Source organism: Gossypium hirsutum, chromosome D13, assembly GCF_007990345.1.
Source record: "Gossypium hirsutum isolate 1008001.06 chromosome D13, Gossypium_hirsutum_v2.1, whole genome shotgun sequence".
Lineage (NCBI taxonomy): Eukaryota > Viridiplantae > Streptophyta > Magnoliopsida > Malvales > Malvaceae > Gossypium > Gossypium hirsutum.
In genome coordinates this window covers 15,074,410-15,100,108 of record NC_053449.1, presented here as the reverse complement: position 1 = coordinate 15,100,108, position 25,699 = coordinate 15,074,410, and the positions used below count along the sequence as shown (strand labels likewise).

The window sequence follows — 25,699 nt, the reverse complement described above, 5'->3', positions numbered from 1 at the left end:
CACATTTCCCAACATGGCAGAATAACAATAACAGTTTATCAGGGATTCAGTGATAGTAAGCATGTGTCATTCTTATATCATGCATATACAATATCAATTCAATAATTAAATCCTAGATTCTAGCATGACCACAATATCAGGAACTCAATTGAGTGTATGAAATCTAAAAAAAACAATTTGGGGATAATACAGGGACTAAATTGAATAATTCATAAAATTCTGGGAAAAACTATAAAACAAGGTCACACAACCATGTGAGAAGGCTAAGGCTATGTGAAAGGGGTACACAACTATATGAAAGGGGTACATGGCCGTGTGTCCAAGCCGTGTAACAAACTGAAACCGTGTAAAAATTGATAAACTACTTTACAAGAGAGACACGGCTGTGTGGTAGCCCGTGTAACTGGCTGAGGTCGTGTGGTTAACGAAATCCCTACAATTTACATATGTACATGGCCATGTGGTCCACAGGCTCGTGTGGGAGATTGTGTGCCCTAATCTTACACATGATCACCATCGATTCATTTGGAAAAGACATTTTTCACCACGGGTCCGATTGGTACTTCCCACGATCAACTTTGGTCCGTTTCACCTAAATTCGATCCTTTAACAGCAAATATACACAATTAATGATTGGTGTCAAGATTAGAAAGATTTGCAAAAGGTTTGACAAGAATAGATCGATTAATCGAACTTAAAGATTAACATTAGAGATTCGTATAATGGGATTATTAAATCTAATCATAAGAACGAGGTGTACTTTTTGTTTCTTGGAAAGAATAGGGATGCTATTGACGACAATGATCAAACTAGTAGAAAAACGATTGAACGGGGGAACAATTTTGATTCGAGTAAACAAAATAATTAACAACAATAGGATGAAAATATGATGTAAAGAAAGGAAAAGAAAAGAAAGAGAGAGGAAGGTAGAATTCTATTAGAAATTGAAAATAAAAAACTAGGTGCCAAGTCTAATGAGGAAAAGATGGGTTAAGTACCTAGAGTTCTAGGGGTGGCAACAACAATTATCCCAAAATTTGGTGGAATTTAAAAGAAATGCAATGGGGAAGGAAGGACTCAAACCTAAAACCTCTCAAGATAAGGGATTAACTATTAACCATTAAGTCTAAGCCCATTTCTTATTTAATTATTTCAACTAACCCCATTTATTTTGGGGCGTGACATGTTTTGTAAACATAATGAAAATTTTCAAAATTGGCAAATAATTTCAAAAGGAGATTTTAATAGCTCAATTTCTTTTTCCAAAATCCACCTAAATAGGTGGTTTTTCAAAATTCCCCATAAATTTATTTGATTAAATACACATGATCCCACTACAAGATAAAAATTTAAACTTCAAAACTCATTTTTATTTAATTATAATATATATATTAAAATATTTTTTTAAATTGTGTGTATTGTAAATGTTGGGGGCCAACATTACCTATGAAACTATAGCTTAGATACCCATTTCGACCAAAAAAGAGTTTAGGTACCTAACTTAAACAAATGTTATTTATAGTTTGTAGGCTTATTATCATTTAAGCCTCACGATGATGATATTTTTGTCTCCATCTCACTTCTAGGTAGCGCTTAGTGTTTTCCCATGTTATGATTTCAATGGAAAGTGATTCCTTGAAATGTGATTGCCAGGAAAGTTACTTTACAAAGTTTGGTATACATTGGAAGGTATTAGTTTAAATCCCAAGGAAGTTATATTATCACGTTTGGTTTACTTAGTACTTTTCTAGAAATGTAATGATAATTAACAAATTTACCCTATAAATAAAAGATAATATTATTTAATTTTTATAATAAACTTTATTCTTAACAAATATTTAGATTAAATATTTAATAATAAAATTTAATTGATAATTTTTAAATTATTTTTTAAATTTGTAATTTTAATTGAAAGTAAAATTGTTTCAATTTTGTCTTGCATATATCTTTTAAATATAATAATGCATATATAAAATTAAATATATATAACTTGTTTTGGAATAAATTAAAAAAAATTGAAATCATGTTTTGTTTTAACCAAAGGCTAACCTATAACAATATCTGAAAAGCTAATTCCATGTATTGTCTGAGCAAAACTACAAATAATTAAATCATATGAATGTAAATCATAGGTGGTCTAACCTACAATTTCTACAGAGCATAAATGAAAACTTTTTTGCCCATATTCTACGAAAAATAATAAGTAACTCATGCAAAAAGGTTATGATCAAATCAGTCTTAGAGCTAAACCTAAACCTTAACCCCCCCTTTTTTTCTATTGCTCGTAAACATTCACGAATGCTAAAATAAAATTGAACTTTTATTTAATATACCGAAAAGAAAAGAGAGAAAAACAATAGAAAATAAATATAATATGTAAACAGTATACTATATAGATGATTGAATATTCATATAAAAAATAATATCAAGGAAAAACACTTACTTGTGAAGAATTGTTGAAGTAAGAGAGAAAATCAAGTAGATTAATACCTTAAACCAATATAAATTAGATTTCTTGTCTTAATTTTTTTTTAACTTTCCAGTCTATATGGGAAAGTAACTTTCCTACCTTTTATCATGAGAATCATATTACGTGTTTATAAGAAAATAACTACTAAGAGAAAGTTAGATGTTAGAATTGTGTGACCCAAATTCTAAGAGATTGCTTGCAAGTCAAGTTAAACAAAAATATATTTTCTTTCTAGAAGATTTAGTATTTATTAGTATAATATATTTAGCATTTATTAGTATAGTTTATTTGACTTACTAATTTAGCCTATAAATAGGCTCCTTTACAATCTTAGAATTTATAGACACCCATTAGATTAGAACTCATAACACATTCAGAGAATTTTGTGTTTACGTTTGAGAGTTCTTTGTTTTTCGGGTTTTCGGGGTTTAGTTTTTATCTCCATCTTTTGTACTCTTCATTCTTTTGCCATTATAGTAAAATTATCTTTGCCCGTGGTTTTTTATCCTCTTTTGAGGGGTTTTTCCACGTTAAATTTGTGTGTTCATCTTCTCAATTTCTTCTACTATTTTTACTTGTTCGTTGCTTATTCGGGACGATCCTAACAAGTGGTATCAGAGCTAGTTTAACTTTCATAGATCAGCCCGGTCAGAGATGGCAGCAACAAGGTTTGAAATTGAGAAGTTCGATGGTGAGACAAATTTCAATTTGTGGCAAGTTCGGATGAGGGCAATTCTAGTTCAAAATGGCTTGAAAAAGGTTGTTACAGGGAAAAAGCCTGAGAATCTAAATCAAACAGAATGGGAAGAGCTTGATGAAAAGGCCTTGTCTGCAATCCAGTTGTGCCTCGCGAATACAGTATTGCAGGAGGTATTGATGGAGAAGACCTCATTCGCCTTGTGGAAAAGGTTAGAAACTCTTTATGCGACTAAGTCTCTGGCTAACCGTTTAGTGTTGAAACAACGTCTATTTACGTTTCGCATGAACGAAGGTGAGCTTCTTAAAGATCACATCAGTCAATTCATTACTCTTTTAAATGATTTAAAGAACGTTGAGGTTCATATTGACGATGAAGATCAAGCTATGCTATTATTGTGCTCTTTACCCTCTTCATACAAGTCTTTCAGGGAGACCCTGATTTATGGCAGAGACAAACTCTCGTTCGAAGATGTGAAAGGTCATTTGTTGAGTAGAGACAAACTCGACAATGAGTTTGATTTGAATAGCAAAGCAGATAGACAAGCTTCCGTTTTGGTAGCATCAAAGAAACGAGACAAAAGGTGTCGCTATTGCAAAAAGTTAGGTCACGTCAAAGCAGATTGTTTTAAACTACGAAATAAAAGAGCTGCTGAGAGTAACGAGGAAGATGTAGCTGGTGCTAATTTGGTCGATGAAGGCGGTGATGATTTCTTGTTAGTGTCAACGAGCGATAACTCCAAGCTTACGTCTGAGTGGATCCTAGATTCAGGATGTTCTTTCCACATGTGTCCCAATAGAGAATGGTTCTCCACATACAGTTCAGTTGAAGGTGGAGTTGTGCACATGGGAAACGATTCATATAGTAAAATAATCGGTATTGGTACTGTTAAAATTAGGATACACGATGGGACGATTAGGACACTCTCAGATGTCAGGTATGTACCTGATTTACGAAAGAATCTCATCTCCTTGAGTATTTTAGACTTGAAAGGATGCAGAATCAACATCGAGTCGAGCGACATTAAAGTATCTCGTGGAGCTCTCGTTTTGTTAAAAGGTAAAAGAACCGGCAGTCTTTATATTCTGGAAGGTTCTACAGTGACAGGTGAAATCGGACGTCCCTCGTCCATTACGGAGTCAAAGTCTACTCATTTGAAGCGGAGGCAACTTGGTCATAGGAGGGAAAAAGGTATGACCGTTTCGTTGAAGAGAGGTTCTCTTTTGGATGTAGGTTTTGAAAAGTTAGGGCACTGTATTCGTGAAAATCAGACCCGGGTTAGTTTTGATTTGGCAGTGCACAAGTCGAAGGCTAGAAGTCTTCCAGCTTCTAAGCATAGATTCGACTCAGTTAATTCCCTGCATAGTTCAAGATAGGCCTGTGGCGGGTTTTGGCAAAGATGGCATTGAAAGAATTCGTGTCAAGGTGGAGATTGTTAGAATTGTGTGACCCAAATTCTAAGAGATTGCTTGCAAGTCAAGTTAAACAAAAATATATTTTCTTTCTAGAAGATTTAGTATTTATTAGTATAATATATTTAGCATTTATTAGTATAGTTTATTTGACTTACTAATTTAGCCTATAAATAGGCTCATTTACAATCTTAGAATTTAGAGACACCCATTAGATTAGAACTCATAACACATTCAGAGAATTTTGTGTTTACGTTTGAGGGTTCTTTGTTTTTCGGGTTTTCGGGGTTTAGTTTTTATCTCCATCTTTTGTACTCTTCATTCTTTTGCCATTATAGTAAAATTATCTTTGCCCGTGGTTTTTTATCCTCTTTTGAGGGGTTTTTCTACGTTAAATTTGTGTGTTCATCTTCTCAATTTCTTCTACTATTTTTACTTGTTCGTTGCTTATTCGGGACGATCCTAACATTAGAATCCAAGAAAAATAAATAAAAATTGGCATATTTAATGTTCCAACCAATTAAATTATCAGAAAAATGATTAATTCCTATGGTACCAAACGCTATCCTAGTGTTTAAAAGAAAATATTCATTTGGAGGGGATTAATTTGCAACATATTAAATTACTCCGGTTTTGCCATCTCTATGCTCATTGCGTTTTGACATCATGGCTGTGATGTGTTTCACCTGGAACGCAAACTTAAAAGGCGGTGGCTGGTTATTCTGGCGAGGCTTCCTTCTTGTTGCTGATTCAAAGCAGCCGATGATATGTACAGTTTAATTTTTGTAGGAGCACAAATTCAGATAAGCTAACTTTTTAACTTAAATAAGTATAGGATAGCTAAGGTGTTTTCTTTTCTTTTTTTCAAAAGTGATATTTGCACTTCCAAATTTGTCTCCATTTCTTATTAGACACCTTAAACTTTTTGAGGTCACATGAGATGACATAGTTGTTTAGATACTATTTTTATAGTTTAGAGGCTAATTTGCTAATAAAATCTAGAAAATTTAGAGAGAAAAAAAACAGTGTAAGTTGTCTTCGGAAATTGGTTAATCTTGGGTCTGAATTTTACGTGTGTATAAGTTGTCATTGTATGTTGTTTTTGATATATTATCATACAGCTCTTCTTTAAGTTCTTTTTTTCATACATGTGGAGAGGTTATTTCTTATTTGAACATAGGGTAAAAGCTTTTCTTTGTCATAATTTTCATTCGTTTTTTATTAATTGGACTATTTATGACTAGGGGTGAGTGTTCAATCAAATTAAGTGAAAATATTTCGAGTTGACTAAATATTCTATTTTGTCATCCTAACTCGATTTGAAAAAAAAATTCAAATCGAGTTTAGTGAAATAAAATTTGAGTCGAGTTGAATCGAGTCGAGTAAAATTAAAACATTAAATATGTCAAATTAAAATTTTGTTCCAGTGTAACTAATTTCATATTGGAGCACATAAATTTAAAACCATATATATTTGAAAAAAATTTCAAAGAAAAATAATAAAAAATAAGATATTTTAGTATAATAAATTGAAATCATTAATTAACTTATTTAGGTCCCAAAATTATTATTTTAGAAAATTTTTAAAATTTTAACTTTCTTTATATATTCTTTAATTTTTTTATAATTTTTTAAAGAATATAAATTTTAGAATTTTTATAAACATTTTGAACTTTTAAAAATTATTTTATTTTATTTTATTATAATTTTTATTGAGAGAGATCAATTTGCTCATTTACAAAATTGACAGGGACTAAAGGAGTATTTACACTAATCTTTATTCGAATTATTTGAGTTATTTGAATCGTAAATTTAACTCGACTCAAACTTAAAACTCCAATAACTAAATTTGATTAACTCAAATTTAAATTATATTTCAATTTTTTCTAATCGAAATCAAATTTTGTTCATTCTATTATTCTTGTATGATACGGCCCTTTACATGCTGTTGGTTTATAGGGTGAACGTCATGTAATGTATACTTAGCTTTACATTTTCATTTTGTTGAACTGTTGTGATTGCAAATGGATTTTGATTTAGGTTAAGTACTGCATGTCTCCCAATATGAACTGTACTTTTAAATTTGTTGAGAAATGAACAAATTGGAATAATAATAAAAACATAAGAAAACAAAAAAGGACGTGTGCAGGGTTTTTTGTTTCTGCACCAATACCCTCAGCACTATCACTTCGTAGTCACTCAAAAGCTGAGCTGGTGATGGAACTTGGAGCTTTTCCATCAAAGGACTTGGGTGTCCAATGCTTCCTATCTTATTGAAGGGTGCAGACCTGCAGCGAAGCATAGTTTGTGGCTTTTGATGTTTGGCACGTGGTGGGGGTTAGGAAATTCTCAGTTTCACTAATTAATAATAGCTTTCATTTGTAGGTTATGCCTTTCTCCTATCCATCATTACCATGTCCCAAGGTTTACCAACTTGAGCGTTGGGTCTAGGCTTTACTTCACTATTCCACAAAATTGATTTCCATACTCAATCCCTGGGATAAATGAATATTTTATCTTAGAATTTCACAATTTTTTTATATTAGTCCTCGAATTTTTTAATTTATTTTAATTTTGAAATTTGATATTTTTTTAATTTAGTTTATAAGTTTGAATTCATGTGACAGAATTTTTTTTTAAATTTCTTTTATAAAGTTCAAATTTTATATAAAAATTTTAAATTTTTTTAGTGTGGGATCAAATTTCGAAATTAAATCAAACCAAAACAAAATCTTTCAGAATCAAATTGAAGAAATTATCAAATTTAAATATTAGATATTGTTTTTGTAATACCCAATTTTAGCCCGGATTCACATATGGAAACATAATCTTCGAGGATATGCAATCTTAGATATGATATGTAATCTTAGAAGAAATGATTTTGTAATCTTAGAGATTTAATTTGTAGATACCGTTTAATCTTCGCCATTGATGTAATTAATTTGTACCGTTGGATTTGGGGAGGTCAGCTATAAATAGAGGCCTCTCCCTTCATTGTAGAAAAAAAAGAATGAATAAAAAATGGAGAACGATTGGCAGTTTTTTAAAGGTGGCTTACTGTTTTCTTTTTTTCTTTTTCGATTATTTTTTACTTATTTACGATTTTAAAAAAGGGAGAAGGTGATACCACTGTGAATTTTATTTATTTATTTTATTTAGCCCTAATAAAGTGACGCGTTTCAAAGGATGGAGATATTTTCCCATTCGAGCCCTATGAGTTATTCGCGCCTTTTAATTGGGCCCTTCATTTTTTTTAAATTCTGTTGATTTTCAATTTAATCCTTAATCTTTCATTTTAGGTTTTTAGTCTATTTTATTAATTTTGTTATTATTATTTTTATTATTATATTATATATTATTATTATACCTACATATATGTGCGCATATGCATGTTAATATATATACATATATATTTAAACGTTTTAATATATATACATATTATATACATACTTTATTATTATTTTATTTTTATAGTTTTTTATACATATATATATACACATTTATATTTCATAATATTTATACATTTGCCCATATTCTATGATTTTTATATGTTTATACATTTTTGTAATATATACACATATATTTATACTCCATTCAAAGCTTATTATAAATATTTTCCACGTTTTTATATTATACTTATATATTTCATTTTTTTTGTAAATGCATGAATATATTTTATATGTATATATTTATATTTTCCTTGTTTTCATAAATGCATTATGTATTTTATATATATATAAGTTTTATAACCCAAAATTTTATGAGTAAATTATCTTTATGTCTTTTATTCTTCATAATTTCAAATGTATATATATTTTGTACCTTTTTCTCTTTATATTTTTTTGTTTATTTCCTTCATTTGCTTATTGATTTATGTTTTCATTTATATTCATTTGATATTTTACATGTCGTTGTTTATGTACACTAATTTCGTTTATTTCTATGTCATTGTTGTATTTATTATTACATTTTATATTTAATGTAGCATCACATCATTTTTTTCGATTTTAAAATTTTCAAAATTGAGATAACACTCGTATTTAGATTTTTCAAAGAAATTGAGCCCTAACGTATTGGGTTCCGATTTTCTTCGTTAAATCCAACGATCGAGAATTGCTCATTAATAAAAATATATAAAAGAAAAAGCTTGTTGTTGGGGAGTTAAATATGTTGTATCCTAACGTATTGGATGTGACGTATTGATTTCTCGAGACAAAGGTTTTTTGAAAAAATAATAATAAATGAAATATTTCAAGTTTGAGATTTTGAGGAATTGTGCCCTAACGTATTGGACCGCGATTTCTTAAATCTTAAACAAATGAATATTCTTTTAAATTTTTATTACACGAGTTTTAGACTAATTCATTTTTGAGGAAATTAGAATGTTGTGCCCTAACGCATTGGGTGTGACATTTTCTTTCTCCGAAATGATAAGGGTTTTAATAAGTAACGTTTTTAAGTTTTTGCTAAGGATTATATTTTTCAAATTTTCAACATTAAGACACTAATTAATTAACTAGGTACCAATTTTGGGCGTTACGAGGGTGCTAATCCTTCCTCGTACGTAACTGACTCCCGGATCCGTTTTTCTAAAACTCGTAGACCAAAGCCATTTTTTTAGGTGATCCAATCACACCTTAATAAAAGATTTGTGGCGACTCCCAATTTTTATTTTTTAAAGTCGACAACCTAAAATTTTTGTTTTTCAAAAAAATTGTTTCGACAGCTTGGCGACTCCGCTAGGGACACATAAAAGAGTCGAGCCACAAAGTTGATTAATTTCTGTCTTATTGTCGAGAAAATAATTTTTTTTTAAAAAAATCATGAAATCATTATGCATTCATTCATTTTCTTGCTTAATTGATCTTTGCATTATTCGTTACATGAGTTGAATGATTTTACCCTTCTAAGTGGGAGTGAGAAACTATTCCTTCATGAGGTTTTCACCTCCATATAGGATAGTGGATCGCTTTCGGAATACATCGGTACCTATGCCTTCGTGAGATTATCATCTCTGTATAGTCATAGGGAAAATGTGTTCCCCTGAACCAAACTTGATCTATATGAGCCTATAATGGGTGAAGATCTAGAAATCTACTGGTTCGGGCACCCTTACTTTAGAACCGAACCTCATATAATGAGCCTTAGGAGCCTACCCTAGGTAGAATCACACCGAATGCCTAGAGGTCACCCGAAAACTTGGTTTAAATTTACGATCATTTTGTTGTATTTTGTCTATTTTGTTACGATTATAATTACTTCGGTTTGTAATTACTTTATTGGTTTGAATTTTGATGTTTCTGCATATTGCATTACATGACCACTCGATTATATCCTTTTAAGTGGGAGTGAGAAGCTATTTCCTTCATGAGGTCTTCACCTCCGTGCAGGATAGCGGATTGCTTTCGGGATACATCCGTACCTATGTCTTTGTGAGATTTTCATCTCCATACAGCCATAGGGAAATGTATTCCCCTGAACTGAACTTGTTCCGTATGAGCCTATAATGGGTGAGGATCGAGAAATTTGCTAGTTCAGGTACCCTTACCTCAGAGCCAAACTATATATAGTGAACCCTAGTTGCCCACCTTAGGAATAATTACACCAAACCCTAGTGGTTTCCCGACTAGGTACTTTATTCATTTGCGTTTACTTTGTACTAACTTGTTTTTTATGTTGTTTTTATTATGATTGCATTGCATTTGCATCTTAAAAAGAGGTTTTGATTCATGTTTAGTTGTTAAATAGAGAGCTTGTCATAAGAAAATAGGTTTCTTGACAAAGTGGATGACAATATGGTTGTCCGAATATGGTCCAAGAACACATGATAAGAGAATAATGATAATTTAATGGAGGACTACACGACTATGGCTCCGTTGCCCAAGGATTCAAGATGGCAAAGATTATTCGAGAGTTGCTGAATCTTCTTAAAGAGAAGCCAACAAGTATCACGAGGATGAGTGAGCAACAAGTTACGGCCTGGATTGAGCAAAAAGGAGATAGAAGAGACGTGTTTTAAAAAGTTCGTGAGATTTATCTTAATGCTCGAATGAAGAAGAGGATCGAATATCTCCGCCTATGAGGGTAAGGCCGTATAAATATCTATTTTATGTAAAGAGATTTGTTTTCTAGTAAAGTTTTCTAAATGGAATTGAATCAGAATTAACATTTCTTTATGCATTCATTGCATGCATTCGCATTGCATGACATCATAAACATTAAAGTCCACTAAAAGAGCCTAATCGATTAAAATTATTCAAGTTAATCTAGAAACTAACTAACCAACGAAACACTGTTACAGTACCCAAGCAAAGTCAGGAGGCATGAATCAAAGATTGGAGAGAATAGAGCAGATGCAAGTACAGATGCTAGAGCAATTGACTAAATTTCAACAAAATATGAAGGATCAGATGCTAGAATTCCAAAGCAATGTGATAAACCAGTTAACCCAGTTATTGGCTAAAGGGTTAGAAAGAGAGGAAAGCCCAGTGGTCCACTTTGGGAAGGATAATGAAGACCCTAATTATCCCTCAGATTTTACCCCGATAAGTGTCCAGCCGGATATGCACCCACAAGGGGCACCCCTTACTATCAAATCCCAGCAAAATTAGACCAATACCTTAACACCAATGAATCGTCCGACAGGCTTAAGATCCAATCTGAGGAACAATTTAGTCAATCCTATTGCTCTTGATAATCCAGCAGAAATAAAACAGGCGAGGGTAGAATACCCAGATACTATAATGGCCCCAAAGAGAAAGGAGAATAAGGGGGATAATGTATGTCGATATAACAAGGGCCACTCAAAACCAATCGCTATGGACCGGCCAAAGACAGAAACCACCAGCCATCAGAGTCCTTTAAAGCGAGAATCTTACACGAAGGCAAATACAGAAAAACCTCAGTTCACACCTATACCGATGTCATATAGCGAGCTATATCAAAGCCTATTTAATGCGCATGTGGTGTCCCCTTTCTACCAGAAACCAATGTTGCCTCCATTTCCCAAATGGTATAACGCAAATGCTCAGTGTGAATACCACACAGGAATTATGGGGCACTCAATAGAGAATTGCACCACCTTCAAGAAACTTGTTGAAAGACTCATTAACATGGGTGTTGTCAGATTTGATGACTAGTCTAGCGTAAAAAATCCACTACCCAATCATATTGATAATGGGGTAGACGTGAGGGCAGGAATGGGATTAGTTATTTCTGATTCAGGAAGAAACCATGGAAAGACAAGGAACCATTGTGAGTTTCATCACGAGAAGGGGCACGAGACCCAAGAGAATGTGAAATTCAAGGCCTTGATTCAGGGCATGATGGATGACAAGGAGATGAAGCTTTGTGAGGAAATTAAAGAGGAGAAAAATATGCACATAATAATGGGAAGTGTTCACATCAATGACATATATGAGGATACAAATGAAAAGGGACCTTGTTAGATATCCGCCTTTATAAATCTGGAGTGTTCTAAGCAATTGGACTGCGAAAGAAATTCCTATAGTTTTTAGAGCTTATTTAGAGTAATGTTCAGAATATTTTTGTTGTTTTTAGCCTAAAAATGATAGAAATTCTTTTGTGAAAAAGGCTCATGTCTGAACGTCATTATTCTAATAAAATATATCTTTGCATTTATTTTTGAGCTAATATTTTTCATTCTTTTTGAATAATTATTCTTTCATTCTTTTGAATTTTCTTCCACAATCATTCATTCATTCATTCATGATCATATTGTATAAATAAATATTCATAAATTCATATATTCCTTTGTAAAGTCTTTGGTATTTACTATGGGTCCCCGAATATCAATGATATGAGTGACATTACTACAAATTTTGAACTTTCTTTTGAGCGAGATATGTGTTTAGAGGGATCTCAGGACTTTGAAGATGACATAGATTGTAGCCTATTTCCGGACTTGTTAAGGATGGTAGAACAAGTCGAGAGACGGATCTTACCCTACAAAAAATCATTGGGATACATGAATTCTCCTTATGTGGAGCGTGAAGGTCATTTGATCGATCTCACCAAAAGAGTCTGACGGTCATCGATTCATCTTTGTGGTCGTCAATTACTTTACTAAATGGGTGAAAGCTGCTTCATATGCCAATGTCACAAAGTCGACAGTTAGCAAATTCGTGAAAATCATATGTCAGTATGGAACGTCAAAAGGATCATATCTGACAATGTACTAAATTTGAACAATAGCACAATTTAAAAAGTTTGCAGTCTGTTCACGATTAATGTCATATTACCCAAAAAAAAACTCTTCCGGGGCAATACCTTTCTCTTGGGCCCATCGCGGTTTTGCCTATTGAATATAAGATTCTTTCTCTGAGTTTTTGGATCCAATTCCGATTGAAAAGGAATGTTCAAAGTTATCCATCATGGTCAAATACGCCAAAAGCAAATGATGCGAGCTCACAAAAAAAAGGGATCTGCCCTAGAGAACTCCTTGAAAGGAACTTGGTATTAAATAAGATCCTTCCCATACAAAAAGAACTTTATCCCAAGTTGGGAAGGACCTTATGTTGAAGGCCTTATCTAGAAAAGCGTCGATCAGAAGGGATAACAAGGACATGCCTAATCCTATGAGTTTAGATTTTAAAAAAAATGTCAAAATCAAAATAAAAAAATGAAAGTGATAAAAAGAAAAAGAAAAAGGAAAAGGAAAATGGAGAGGCCAAAGTGAAAACCCGTAAAGGGCACCTTGAGACCAAAGGGGATTTGAGTTGAAAACCCGAAAAGGGCGGCTTAAATATTGATCAAAATGGGGTATGAGGTGATCAGAACAACTCGAATCTTGATCAGATTGGGGCATATGATGATCTTGCTATACTTGAATCAACAGGAAAGGGTAGGCAACATCTTGGGGCATTGGCAGAGTACTGTAGATTTCCTAAACACATGTCAAACTCAGAAGGGTCTTCAGGAAGTTTGTACAGAGAAGTTCAAGCTGCGATATTTGGGGCACCCAATATTCATACTATTTATACTGAGTTTGTTATTTTTGGAACATTTCATTCATTTCCAAGATACTATTTATACTTCTTTACTATCTTTGATAATTTATTCATTTCGAGCTATGCTCAGAACTAGCTCTATTTTATCCATCGTTTTGTTCTTTTTGCAAGCATGTTACATTAGAATAATGATTAATAGACTAATAAAACTTTCACAAGGGAAGTTTTGTATATTACTCTAGAAGTTTCTAAATAATACAAGAGCCTGGAACAAGACTATTATTTAGAGCGCACCAAGTTTAAAGGTTGGAAATCTGAAAAGGAAGAGTCTAAATTAAGACTTTCTCTTTGGATTTTGTTGTCAAAAAAATTGTTTGAACAAAATAATAAGATGTCGTGTTGATGACAAAGCTTAAATCAACAAGCAAGTAATGATCACCAGGCAATAAAAAGAGCCTTCATTTGCGCATGAGTCTTTGGTACGACACCTTGAGAATGGTGTAAGAGACCAAAAAGATTTAGATCCTGTATCCTTGAATTGTGATAGGAGAGGATTGAAGAAAAGCCATATACCCTTGGGTTACAGTGAAAGAACGATGGTATGAATTTTTGCGCCACAATGGATTAAACTTTGAGGTTTATAGTGGGGGCAACTTGACTAAATATTTCTTCAAAAAAGCCAGCCAAGTAAGAAGGCATTGTAGCACATCAGTGTTGAAGCATTAATAAACTTCGGACAATGACAACCTAAGTGGAATCATTCTAAAAATAATAATAAATAAATAAATTACGCATTCATGTAAACATCATTCACACATGTCTAGTTAGGAGCATTTGATTCATGTCACCCTAATCATTAGGCATAATTAGGTTCATTATACATGTCATGTTCCCTAGAGAGCAGATCAGAGAAGATAACAGATCTTGCCTTCCTGTACTGGCAGCGAAGCAGATCGAAGTCACCAGCCTTGCCTCCCTGGGTTGCAGCGGAGCAGGCTAAAAATAGCAGATCTTACCTTCCTACACCGACAGCGAAGCAGATCGAAGACACCAGCCTTGCCTCCCTGGGTTGCAGCGGAGCAGGCTAAAAATAACAGATCTTGCCTTCCTGCACCGACTGCGAAGCAGATCAAAGACACCAGCCTTGCCTCCCTGGGTTACAGCGGAGCAGGCTGAAAATAGCAGATCTTGCTTTCTTACACCGACAGCGAAGTAGATCGAAGACACCAGCCTTGTCTCCCTAGGTTGCAGCGGAGCAGGTTAAAAATAGCAGATATTGCCTTCCTGCACCGACAGCAAAGCAGATTGATGACCCCAGCCCTATCTCCCTAGTCAGCAGTGGAATAGGTTAAAGATTGTGAATCCTATCTCCTTGGACAACAGTGGAATAGGTTAAAGATTGTGAATCCTATCTCCCTGGTCAGCAGTGAAATGGGTTGAAGATTGAGAATTCTATCTCCCTGGGCAGTAGTGGAATAGATTAAAGAATCCTATCTCCCTGGACAGCAGTGGAATACGTTAAAGATTGTGAATCCTATCTCCCTAGTCAGTAGTGGAATAGGTTGAAGATTGAGAATTCTATCTCCCTAGGCAGCAGTGGAATAGATTTAAGATTGTAGGTCCTATCTCCCTGGTCAGCAGTGGAATAGGTTGAAGATCGTGAACCCTATCTCCCTGAGCAGCAGTGGAGTAGGTGGAAAATAGCAGATCTTGCCTTCCTGCACCGACAGTGAAGCAAATCGAAGACATCAATCCTATCGCCTGGATGTTGCAATGGAAAAGATTGAAGCCATGATGGCGAATCTTATCTCCCTAGCGTTAAGGCTTGGATTAGCTGAAGTGGAATGGATTGAAGCTGTGGGCAGCAAATCTTATCTCTTTGGCATTACAGTGGAGCAGATTGAAGCCGCAACGGCGAATCTTACTTCCCTAGCGGTGTAATGGAACAGATTGAAACTACGACGGCAAATCTTGTTTCCCTAACATTGAAGATGGCAAATTTTATCTCCCTGAAGTTGCAGTGGAGCAAATTAAAGCCGATAATCCTATCTCCCTGAAGTTGCAGTGAAACGGATTAAAACCTTGGATCTTATCTCTCTAAAGTTGCAGAGAGCAGAACACATCTAATCTTATCTCCCTGAAGTTGCAGTGGAGCAGACTAAATAAACAAATCCTATCTCCTTAAAGTTGTAGCAGAGTGGATTAGAATGATGGATCTTATCTCTCTGAAATTACAGTAGAACAGATCGCATCAAATTCATCTTTAAGTTGCAGCAGATCAAGCCGAAGCTACCAATCCTATCTCTCCGACGTTGTGGTGGAGTAGATCGAGACACCAATTCCTATACCTATGAAGATGCAGTAGGATGGATGTGGCTGCTTGAAGAAGAAGAGCACCAAGATCCAGCGTGACCAGGCAAAAATTGGCCATTTCTAAAGTCTTTGCTCCGTTCCTGTTACACGACAACGAGCAAAGAGGGGCAGTTGTAATACCCAATTTTAGCCCGGACTCACATATGGAAACATAATCTTCGAGGATATGCAATCTTAGATATGATATGCAATCCTAGATATGATATATGCAATCTTAGATATGATATTTAATCTTAGAAGATATGATTTTGTAATATTAGAGATTTAATTTGTAGGTACCCTTTAATCTTCGCCGTTGATGTAATTGATTCGTACCGTTGAATTTGGGGAGGTCAGCTATAAATAGAGGCCTCTCCCTTCATTGTAGAAAAAAAAAAGAATGAATAAAAAATGGAGAACGATTGGCAGTTTTTTAAAGGTGGCTTACTATTTTCTTTTTTTTTCTTTTTCGATTATTTTTTACTTATTTACGATTTTAAAAAAGGGAGAAGGTGATACCACTGCGAATTTTATTTATTTATTTTATTTAGCCCTAATAAAGTGACGCGTTTCAAAGGATGGAGATATTTTCCCATTCGAGCCTTATGAGTTATTCTCTCCTTTTAATTGGGCCCTTCATTTTTTTTAAATTCTGTTGATTTTCAATTTAATCCTTAATCTTTCATTTTAGGTTTTTAGTCTATTTTATTAATTTTGTTATTATTATTTTTATTATTATATTATATATTATTATACCTACATATATGTGCGCATATGCATGTTAATATATATACATATATATTTTAAATGTTTTAATATATATACATATTAGATACATACTTTATTATTATTTTATTTTCATAGTTTTTTATACATATATATATACACATTTATATTTCATAATATTTATACATTTGCCCATATTCTATGATTTTTATATGTTTATACATTTTTGTAATATATACACATATATTTATACTCCATTCAAAGCTTATTATAAATATTTTCCACGTTTTTATATTATACTTATATATTTCATTTTTTTTGTAAATGCATGAATATATTTTATATGTATATATTTATATTTTTCTTGTTTTCATAAATGCATTATGTATTTTATATATATAAGTTTTATAACCCAAAATTTATGAGTAAATTATCTTTATGTCTTTTATTCTTCATAATTTCAAATGTATATATATTTTGTACCTTTTTCTCTTTATATTTTTTTGTTTATTTCCTTCATTTGCTTATTGATTTATGTTTTCATTTATATTCATTTGATATTTTACATGTCGTTGTTTATGTACATTAATTTCGTTTATTTCTATGCCATTGTTGTATTTATTATTACATTTTATATTTAATGTAGCATCACATCATTCTTTTTTTCGATTTTAAAATTTTCAAAATTGAGATAACACTCGTATTTAGGATTTTCAAGGAAATTGAGCCCTAACGTATTGGGTTCCGATTTTCTTCGTTAAATCCAACGATCAAGGGTTGCTTATTAATAAAAAATATATAAAATAAAAATCTTGTTGTTGGGGAGTTAAATATGTTGTATCTTAACGTATTGGATGTGACGTATTGATTTCTCGAGACAAAGATTTTTTGAAAAAATAATAATAAAGGAAATATTTCAAGTTTGGGATTTTGAGGAATTGTGCCCTAACGTATTGGACCGCGATTTCTTAAATCTTAAACAAATGAATATTCTTTTAAATTTTTATTACACGAGTTTTAGACTAATTCATTTTTGAGGAAATTAGAATGTTGTGCCCTAACGCATTGAGTGTGACATTTTCTTTCTCCGAAATAATAAGGGTCTTAATAAGTAACGTTTTTAAATTTTTGCTAAGGATTATATTTTTCAAATTTTTGACATTAAGACACTAATTAATTAACTAGGTACCAATTTTGGGCGTTACGAGGGTACTAATCCTTTCTCATACGTAACTGACTCCCAGATCTGTTTTTCTAAAACTCGTAGACCAAAGCCGTTTTTTTAGGTGATCCAATCACACCTTAACAAAAGATTGGTGACGACTCTTAATTTTTATTTTTTAAAGTCGACAACTTAAAATTTTTGTTTTTCAAAAAAATAGTTTCGAAGCTTTAATTTTTTTTCTTTCATTTAAAATCTTTTAATATTCCTTAAATTAAATTCAAAAGTAAACAGCATGACAAAACTCTCAAACATTGTTTGATTGGTGTACGGACAAACTTTTTACCCTTTGTTTCAACAGACAAGATAATCCTTAATTATTTAAAGCTTGAGTAGAGCCAAGTATCCAGGATTGACATGGGATTTGGATGGGACAGTGCATGAAGGAAGAGTGTAGTAATGGCTTTAAAGAATTAGTGAGAAATAAGGAGGGTTAGCTAGATTTAGAGAAGAGGAATGGTGATTGACGTGACCAATAATCTTTTGTTTAATTACCCATCAGAATAATAAGGTTGGGTTCGAAATTGGAATCTTATTAGTACAGACACAAGGAATCAAATCTACTGTCCCACTCCATCACCTCCCTTTTTTTTCCCTATAAAACTATCACCTCATTCCCTGTATTTGTACTTCCCATTCATACCCTCGCCCCCCCCTTCCTTTGTCCTCTAATTAATTCGGTTACCATTATGATAAGTAGTTATAAATTCCTAGTTTTGTGAATGGAAATGAAAATGCAGGGTTAGGGGAAGGAATGTTTGATCCCACAAATACAAAACATGCATGCATGGGCAGTTTAAGTGTAGGAATGGAGGATAGGATGTCCACGTGTCAATAATATTGTACTTTACTCTCTGTACTTTCAACCCACAGAGTTAAATTAATAAATAATAATTTATTTATTAAGATTCTTATAAAAAGATGATAAAAATGAAATTAAAAAAAAAAGAAAAAACAGTAGAAAGAGCTGAAGAGACAAAAGGAGAAGTCTATAGTAAAGCTTGATTTGAGAATCCCAAATTTTTTCGTATAAAAAAAGGTGAGTTGGATATTGTTGTACTTTTGTTCTGGGTTTTTCTTCTACTTTTTTTTTTTTTTTTGTTCATGATGTCTCTTATGAAACCATTTTCTACACATGATTTTAAAATATACATCTGCTTGTTTTACTAGAAACTAAATGAGAAAATAAGTTCAACTTTTCATGTTTGTTTCTTAAAGCGACTTCTCTTTTTTGAAACCAAAGAAATATAAATACAAGCTCTTCAAAAAGAATTCCTTTTGAATTAAAACTATAATATATTTTTTTACTAAATAGTAGTTATTAAATTAATTATTTTTATTTTTAAAATATGATATGATTAACATTTTATCACGTGTCATGTTATATTTTTACATATTATTTGTAAAAAGTTATTTAATGAACCAAATGATCTAATAATAAAATTTAATAAAAAATAAAATTCAAAATTTAAAATTCAAAATTCGAAAAATATAAAATTAAAATTAAAATTAATTAAATTAAATTAAATTATCATAATCATGTCAATTTAGGATTCAACAGAAGAGGGGGTCAGCCTTTTCACCACCCTACCTTAGCCCCTGCCCCAGCCCCAGCCCCAGCCCCAATTGGCATTTTTGCCAATTTCACTACACAACCGTTATTATATGCTTTTCCTTTGGTACCAATACTTCCATTTAATTTCATTCACGTTGTTTCACTGTTGAAAGGGAAAAGATGCAGATATTCACAAAAAAACAATCTTTGAAAATGATAGATTCTTTCATATCTATATGATCAATAATTGATTTCTTCATTCATATTATTCGGTACCAAATTACTTTTAGGCCATGAGATTTCTGCAATTATTTTCAAACCAAGTTAAGAGTAGATTACAGGAAAGAATGTTTATAATGAGATGCAATAGCAGTCACATTGCTGCTATGAGGATGTACAACGATTTGCAGGATCCAATTCAGCCATTATATATATATATTTGAAGCCTAACTACAAGTTGTAATCACATTAACAGACTGCCTAAAGTGAAATAAGTTGAACCCGTTTTTCATCCAAAAAAATGGTAATAAACGATTTAATTTTATTAAAACAACAAAATATATTAAGACTTTCATGCACTGAACTACATATTTAGACTCTATGACATGCAAGGAGCCTGTGAAAAGTTAGCAGTAAAACATGAGCTTCTTAACATTCTCGCTAGGTTTTGGTAGAGGCGTTGTCTTTGGAGGAGTTACGCGAGAGATTATGTTTGAGCTTCTCGTAAAAGCTACGGATTCTGACCGCTCAAGGTAAAGCCTGCCTCTGTATGCAGCCAAGTGAGCATAGTAAGCAGGAGGGACCAATGAAACTGGCTTGGTGCACCTTGCAAAAGTGTAGCATAGATTGTAAACCAGCTTCTGCAGTTCATCAGAAGTGAATCGGTTTTCGTCCCACAATACGTGGTAATGGGTGGGGCGGCTAGTACCCTTTACCCCCCAATGACTGCAAAGATAGAAATCGAATTCCCTTGGATGAGTTATCACCGTATCCACTACCGTCCCCGGGGGAATATTTTCATCGAAATGTTGGTTTTGATTGGAAGAAGGATTGATTTCAAATGGGAACAACCTGGTATGGTGCCTCTTTTGAACTACAGCAAAAGTAATGGGAGGTTTGTAGCCTGGAAATCTTGCACAAGCTTCTTTGACAGCTTGTAGTTCCTCTTTAAGCACCTTATAGAATTGAGTTTCACTTACACCGTCTCGGAAGAAGATTATTCTCTTCGGGAGTTTGTTTACTTCTTGGTAGAAGTCATCCAGTAGTTCTTCTACCATTGCAGCAAGATCCTGAATGATTTCTTGCCGATGTGTTTGTGATCTCATCCTCGATACATACTTGTTTGCTGCAGGCCAGTTCATGCTACCAACCACAGCAGCAACCGATGGGCTGGAATCATCAAGCGGGTGAGGATGAGTCACGTCAGCACCGATAAAGATCACAGGCTCATCTAGCCTGAAAAGTCGTGGAATCTGAGAAGGTAATGAATTGTACAAAGCAACAGTGGAACCTCCAACTTTGGCATTAATCTTAAGGGCTAAATTTGCCAGAAACTGTGAACTCAATTTCCCGAGGTTCGGGTATAAGCAGCACTGGCTCACAAATCCTACACTTGTCTCGGCTATTCGTTTCAAATCAGCGTACCCTTTGTGCTTTTTCTCCATTATACATATGAGCAGTTGGAGATTGTTTGAGGCAGCTCTATGAATTTTCTTGAGCTTAGATTCCAAAAGTGTCACATTATTAAGCACCTGAGTTGGTTCAAATTGGGGGCTAACAACTGTGCTTTTGCTAAGGAAGATACCAAGCTGCTCACACCTTCGAGATAGCTGGTTTATGAATTTAGGAAGGTTAGACTTTTGTTCTTGAGTGCCCCCAAAACTTATAAGTGCCCAACGTTCAATCCGTGTTCCCTGAAAGACATGGCTGTTGAGAAGGTTCCACTGCCGGTCACGGCGGGAAGGAGTAATAACTCTTACGTGTCCACCATCACCGAGCTTAAGCTTAGGAGGTTGAAGAATCCTCCCATTCAACCGACTCATTTCTTTCGAAACATGGAGCTTGAACTCTTCAGCCTGGTTGCCACTGTCAAGAAAATGTGCAAATGCTTAGAAGCATACAATGCGAAAAATCCTGAAAACAGTGATAAAAACACACACACACAATAGCATTTACCTTGTAGGCCCTGCAGGTCCCCTCACGATTCCATCAATCATGGCTTTTCGCTCTTTTGGTCTTTGGCAACCCATTTTAAGAATCCTTGCAGTTTGATCATCAGAAAGCTTCCCCAGAAATTTCTGGCCTTCACAAATCATACAAAGCTCCATTGGAAGATAGCATGGTTTGCTCCTACTGATCTGCAAGCATGGCAAATTCCTGAATTGTATATTATAATTGTAGTGATCTTTAAAGTAATCGATAAGCTTCAAATTCTTTCCATCCCTATCTGCAAAGTAAAGGTTTTCAGTGGCTTCTTCAGTTAAGCCATAAACTCTATATCTTTGGACTGTTTCTCTATGGCAAACAAAGACCCTAATATTTCTCAATGCTTTCTCCACTTCCTTCCTTTCATCATCACTTAAACTCCTTGTCTTCCTTTGAGTAAGGTCTCGAAGAAAGTCGATCCGCTTCTGCAAGTAAGGGATTACTCCGATACTCTCATGGAAGGCGGTGATCGAGGAATCAACATTGAGAGCGAGTCCTTGTTGCGTCGGTCGAAGACTCTGAAAGAAACCTCTCCATCCAATAGCTCCTCCTCCTATTTCCTTAGTACCTCCCGTGGAACTTGAATAAAATGACCTCCCTACACATATACACTTCTCCATTGGACTCTCCCTAAGAACAACATCCAAAGCATGCAGATAATCTTGAGGAAGTGGGATCCAATCATCACTTTCATTGCTCAAGTAACTACTCAAATCCTTTCCATCAAACTTGGAAACAGCCCTGATATTGATTCTAAACACTTTGAGCTGATTCTGTTTTTGTTGAAAGCCATTCCATTCCCCGAAAGGCGAACCTGTATTCGCAGTGGGGATCGGGAGACTAACAAAGAACTCAAGCTTACCATTTTGGAATTCAACGGGGCTATAAAAATTCTTCCTACCATCATAGGCTGGATGAGCACCACAAAGCAAACCTGAGTTGCTTTCAACCAGTTTCTGCTTGATCATCCTAGCAACCTCCTTGGAGGGATTAGGGGATATCTCAACATTATAATGGTAAACTTTTAGAGAAGGATCAAATTTTACTAGGAAATGGTTGGCAAGGAGAGAGATTACAGGCCCTTCTACACCACCAGAATCTGGTCTCCTTGCAACCACCAGTGCTTCCTTTGTAGCATTCCTCATCTTTATTCCATCACTTGCTTTGGATGGCAAACTTTTTCTCCATTGAAGCCCCTCTTGAGCTGCTTAGATTTGTTGAAAGAGACAAGTTAAGGAACTTGAATACAAATACAATATAAGCTTGAAGACTACTTGAAACTGTTATAATGAATGAACTCTAAGGGTTTTTAATAAAAGAATCAGCAAGATACTATATCATTTCCAGCTATAAAATTTTCATTTTTTGCATATAACAATGATAGACATGCAGAAGAAATATGAACAGAGGAAGAAATTAAATATTAGAGTCACCTGGTGTCATAGAAGAAACTGGGAATTTGGTATTAGAGATTGAAAGTTGCTGCAAATGGGTTTTTGGTTGAAAGGTATGATTTTGAGAGAGAGGTGGAGGTAAAGCCAGTTGCAAAGGTATTGGAGGAGGTAAAGGAAGCAAAGAAGGATAGTAAGAGTAGCTTTGGAGCTGGTTTTGGTTAAAGAAGCCATAGTGACCTGAGTATTGCAACCATGGGTGGTGGTGTTGGTAGTAATGATGCTTATGAGGGCTGTTGTTTATGCCCTTGAAAGCCCTGGTTTTAGCACTGCATTCCTTGCTGCCATGGTGCTCCTCTGATTCCTCCATTGCTTGGTTTATGGAAGAAGAAAAAAAAAGGCAACACTTTGAAACTGCAGTTATTTCACAGAGAGAGAGAGAAAGACAATGGGTTTTTTTTAGTTTTTGATGATGATGATGGTGGTGATGAAATTCAAAGACAGAAAAGGGGCCAACCAGGGGTTTGGATTATAAAAGAAAGTGAAAAGAAGCAGAGCAAAGAAAGGGTAAAAGCCTATTCGGCATTTGTACAGCTCTGTGTCAAAGAGCATTGCAGCAGATGTTGTTTATGCTACTCATAATATTATACCCTTAAACGATCCATTTGACAACCTCCTATCAATTAACACATTAGCCTACTCTAGTTTAGTCCCTTCTCCTACTAACTTTTATGACATTCTCAAAAAAGAAATTAAAAAAAAACTTTTATTACAGATTTTTTTTTCCTTTGCATATCTTTTTCTGAAGTCAAATAAAGTGAAAAACTGTTAATAAAATGTAATTGTAGCTGATAGATTGTGATTGGACTTTGAATTAGTGATTAGTCAAGTTCTTTCTTTCCTCATGATTTTAGCATTACTTTTGGAGAAGTGTTGGTATCCAGATGCAGAAAATTGTGTATATATATATTTATATTAAAATGGTTCAAATGTGGGTTATTTGGTTGAATTTAATATTTAAAAAAGCTTGAATAATGAGGACCCATTTATATTTTAATATTCAATGGTCCAAATAAATTCATTTTTAATATTATAATATAATATTTATTTTTATACACTATGCAATTTAAATCTACCTATAATATATAATATTAGAATAAATTGTCTATATTTAAAACTTTAATAAATAACATATAAAATTATTAAATAGTTAATTAAAATAATAAAAAATAAACATTAGGGTTTGAGTTACATTTTATAAAAATAAATAAATTTAGATTGTGAAAGAAAAATAATTCTGTTTTAAATTTAAAACATGAATTCTAAAAAGTTGATGTAAAAAAAGGTTGATAACAATCTCTTATCTACTTCATAGATAGCAACACAACTAATTGCTTTTCTTTTTGCCTCTTCTTATTTAGCTTTTCTATTTTTCCCATAAAAAGGGGTTTTATTTCAATTAAGATTAAATGATAATTTATGATCTTAATTAGTTTTTTTAATTAGCTTATATAGAGTTGTAAAGTTTTATTTTTAAATATATGAGTTTTAAAGTTTGAGTCTTTCATGTGGATTTTTTTTTCAGATTTATTCTGATTAGTTGGTTAATTTAAATTAAATTCATAATAATTGATTTTTTTAACTATTGTCAATTTTAAAATTAAAATTTGATTAAACTCAAACATTTTAGCGATTAACATTAATTTCAACCTGCTTAGCTTCCCTTTCGCCACATCAGGGAGTGGAGGGGCAATTCATGCACTTACTATGGGGGAAGAAAATTTCAAGGATTAAAAACCCAAATGTTGGAATATGGTGATGTGACAATATGATTAGTAACTATATGTGTACTTTTGGACCACATCTTTCACAGTTTCCCCCTACTCGCTACTGTTTTTTTTGCTTTCCATAAACTAATATTTTCATGCAATAGGTGATGAGTCACATTAACCAACATTTTTAAAATATATTAAAATTCACCTATTCATTTATTTTTAGAATTAATTTAATTTTTAAATCAATTATATTTTATTTTTTAAAACTAATTCTATTTTGTTTTAGAATAAATTCTAATAGGTATAAATTTTTTTCTTTGTAATTTGTAGGTTTTTAATATGTAAAGTGCCATTTTATTTTTTCTTTCATCTGTTTTTTATTACTTCTATAAAAATTTAAATCCCCATCCCCATGGAATGAAAATCATTCAAATACCAAGTATATAAATTTAAAATTAAACACATATATTCTTGTGTTTAAATTTATTAATCATATTATTTATGAAATGTTACAGACTTTTTAATCATATTAATTTTTAAAATTTTTAATTAAAAACTAATTTATTCAATACACATAATTAATTCGTGCATTAAACAGATAAAAAATAGTTTATGTTTATATTCAACATTCCCTCAATTTCAAATAATTATATAATCATGTCAACTTTTTTATCTTTAGACACTTTTGATTAAGTATTCAACCCCGTTGAGACACTCCAATGCTCTGAAATCTTTTCTCTTTTGCTTCTTTCTTTTTTGATTTTATACTAAAATATTTTTTATTAAAATGATATAAATCCAATTTAAATTTACCCAAATAATATGAAATAAACAATGAAGAATAATTGCAAAAATCTATGCCCTAAATTGAGTTTGTTGATAACGATTTGGGTATGAGAAACAAAGGTTTAGGAGGCAGATGGCG

At 33.1% G+C, this 25,699-nt stretch overlaps 1 protein-coding gene across 2 annotated transcripts; it reads right to left on the bottom strand.

The window, feature by feature from the left end:
- Nucleotides 1–19,806: 19,806 nt before the first annotated feature.
- On the bottom strand, nt 19,807–23,645 carry LOC107920664 (protein argonaute 7). Of its 2 annotated transcripts, none has more exons than XM_016850478.2 (3): nt 23,042–23,645; nt 21,579–22,815; nt 19,807–21,488 (listed from the first exon to the last, which is right to left on the bottom strand). In XM_016850478.2, the coding sequence occupies exons 1-3, from the start codon at nt 23,367–23,369 to the stop codon at nt 20,030–20,032; spliced, it is 3,024 nt and encodes a 1,007-aa protein (XP_016705967.2). In that variant the 5' UTR covers nt 23,370–23,645; the 3' UTR covers nt 19,807–20,029. The 2 variants fall into 2 exon arrangements, with proteins under 2 accessions (XP_016705967.2, XP_016705968.2); XM_016850479.2 differs by having other exon boundaries at nt 21,579–22,812; nt 23,042–23,644.
- Nucleotides 23,646–25,699: the final 2,054 nt, after the last annotated feature.